This window comes from Anas platyrhynchos, chromosome 1 (genome assembly GCF_047663525.1).
Source record: "Anas platyrhynchos isolate ZD024472 breed Pekin duck chromosome 1, IASCAAS_PekinDuck_T2T, whole genome shotgun sequence".
Lineage (NCBI taxonomy): Eukaryota > Metazoa > Chordata > Aves > Anseriformes > Anatidae > Anas > Anas platyrhynchos.
In genome coordinates, this window is record NC_092587.1 from 185,629,962 (window position 1) to 185,632,791 (window position 2,830).

At 66.1% G+C, this 2,830-nt stretch overlaps 1 protein-coding gene across 1 annotated transcript; it reads right to left on the bottom strand.

Moving 5' to 3' along the window:
• Positions 1-745: 745 nt before the first annotated feature.
• Positions 746-2,566, bottom strand: GSX1 (GS homeobox 1). The gene is made up of 2 exons (XM_027464099.3): positions 2,098-2,566; positions 746-1,681 (listed from the first exon to the last, which is right to left on the bottom strand). The coding sequence occupies exons 1-2, from the start codon at positions 2,483-2,485 to the stop codon at positions 1,326-1,328; spliced, it is 744 nt and encodes a 247-aa protein (XP_027319900.1). The 5' UTR covers positions 2,486-2,566; the 3' UTR covers positions 746-1,325.
• Between the last annotated feature and the right edge of the window lie 264 nt (positions 2,567-2,830).

Consider the following 2,830-nt stretch of genomic DNA (forward strand, 5'->3'; position numbering starts at 1 on the left):
GCCCCTTTTCTCCAGCCTGGGTGCCCAGGGACCCCAACCCCACACCTCCCCACGCCGAGCTCAGGCTGTGCGCAGAGCTGTGTGGATCCTCCCCGCGGGTTTCCCTGCACCGAGAGCTTTTCTCCACGCAACCACAGCGGCTCCCCCGTTCCTGCGCCGTGCGGGGACCCCCGGGGTGTCCGGTCCTGCCATCCCGTCGAGGTCCGGGGGTCCTGGCGGGGCTGTTTGTCACCGCGGGGTGACAGCAGGGCTCGGGGGCTGTGTGAGGGCAGCGGGGGGGCTTTCAGGATGCTTCCCCCACGGGTTTCTCCGCCGGGCCGGAGCACGAAGCCGTGCGTAAAAGCGTGCGCTCCTCTCCCACAACGGCAAAGGCTGCTCCGGCCCCGACGGGGCTACTTCTGCCGCCCGGACATCCCAGATCGACCGCGGATGGGATGGGGAAGCGTGATGGGAAGGCAAAAGCGTGCGGCACAGCCCTACCCAGAGCTGGGACTTTGCGGGGAGGCAGCGGGGAGAGCCCCGGGGTTCGCCCGCCAGCCTGCGGGGCACCGGGCAGGGGCTCCCCCGCTCCCCGGCTACCTCTTCTCCGCGGAGAAAGGAGGAGACCCCGCCGCAGACTTGTCAGGGGAGGCTGCTGAAGGGTCCCGGTGCTTGTCCCGGTGCCGGGCTAGGGCGGAGAGGTGTCCGTCGGGGATGGGGAGCGACGGTGCCGCGGGTACCCGCAGCGAGCGGTCGGTTTCTACACGAGGGGAAGGGAAATAAACCACCAGCGAGCCTTTTATTGTCATCACCGTCATTATTATCATCGCCATCATCACCGTTTCTCTGCACATAAATAAATAAATAAATATCTCCCGGGAGGACGGGGACGGACCGCTACAACCACTGCTGCGCGCCCGGCAGCGGCGGAGCCGAAAACAAAACCGAGAACGATTTGGGAGGAAAAAAAATAATAATAAAAAAACAAACAAACAAAGAAACAAAACGAAATAATAACATTATGATAATAACCCGACCGTCTCCCGGCTCTCCCCGCCCGCCGAGCTCCCGGCTCTGTCCCCGGGGGGCTGCGAGGAGCCTGCGGGGGCTGCGGGGACACAAGTGGGACAGCGCTCCCGGGGGGCGCCGGGGGTCCTAGGGAGCAGTTTATTTACGGCCCTCGTGAGCCGGGGGGGCTTAGAAAGGCGAGGAAGTCCTTCGTCAACGACTCGGCTCGTAGAAAACGGTACAAAATCCTCCGGCGGCACGTCGGCGCTGGAGCGGGCAGGACTCCCCCTCCTGCTCTCGGCACAGTCCCTGGGGAGCCGGGGGGGTGCCCAGGGGGGCTAGGGGGTGACGGCGAGGCCTCTGTCGTCCTTCCCCGAGGAGGACGGAGACATGCGCAAGTCCTCGTCGTCTTCCGAGCACTTGGTGGTGGAAAGGGACGAGCATTTGCAGCTGTGGCCGGGCCCCCCTCCCCGGTGGGAGCTGCTTTTGCCTTCTTTCTTGTGCTTGACCCGGCGGTTCTGGAACCAGATCTTCACCTGCTTCTCGGAGAGGTTCAGGTAGGTGGCGATCTCGATTCGCCGCAGCCGGGAGAGGTACATGTTGGAGGCGAACTCCCTCTCCAGCTCCAGGAGCTGCGTGCTGGTGAAGGCGGTGCGCATCCTCTTGCTGCTGGGCAGCTGGCTGGACGTGCTGTCTGCGGAGCCGAGCCGAGAGCACGGTCAGGACCCGCCGGGACCCACCCGGTTTGAGCCCACGGGGGGTCCCCAACATTTCCCCGGAGCGCCCTTCGAGCCCACGGGGGGCGCAGGGCCGGGAGCCCCCTCCCCGAGTGCCTTCAGCATCCACCCCCAGCATGCAGGCGTGCGGTGCGCCCCCCTTTTCCCACGGGTGTCCCCTCATCCCACGCGTGTCTCCCTTTTCCCACGCGTGCCCGTTTCCCACGCACACCCCCTTTTTCCATGCATACCCCCTTTCTCCACCCATGCCCCCTTTTCCCACCCATGCCCCTCTTTTCCCACGCACACCCCCTTTCCCCATCCATGCTCCCTTTCCCCCCCCGTGCCCACTTTCCCCACCCGCCCCCCCTCTCCCCACGCGTGCCCCCCTTACCCACGGAGATGCAGTGGAACTGCCGGGGGTCTGGCAGCGGGTAGGCGCCCTGGTAGAGCGCCGGGGGGTGCCCGACGCTGACGGCGGAGACGGAGTGCTGCTGGCGGCCCAGGGGCGAGTGGCAATACTGGGAGCCGAAAGGGGGGAAGGAGGCTTTGAGGAGGGGGATGGCGGGCGGCGGCGGGTGCAGCTGGGAGGCGGTGACACAGAGCGGGCAGACGCAGAGCAGCCCGGCTTTGCGAGCGTGGCAGGCTCCGGCCGGCAGCCCGGGCAGGGGGTGCGAAGGGTGCACGGCGTAGGGGAAGAGGGGCGGCGGGGGGCTGCCCTCGCCCTTCTTCTCGCCCGCCTCCCGCAGCACCAGCGAGTCCACCAGGAAGGAGCGCGGCATGGCCCCCGCGCAGCCCCCGCGCAGCGCCCGCGCAAGTCCCGCGCAGCGGCCGCGCAGCGCCGCTGGCCAGCCCGAGTGGTGCTGAACGGCGCCCGCCCGCCTTAAATAGCGCCCGCGCCATGTGATGGCGGCGCCGGGGCGCTCAATAGGCTTTCTGTGCCTCTTCTCTTGGCATTCACGCCGCACGCTCCCTCATTATTTCCCTTGTTAACTAAATGAACTGCATAATGTACTCTATTCTTGTCGACCCCACCCACGCCGTAGCAGGCGGCCTCTCCCCTCCTCTCCCTTTGGCGGGGTTATTTTCTCATTCTCTCGCGATTTAATATTCTTTTCTTTCTCTTT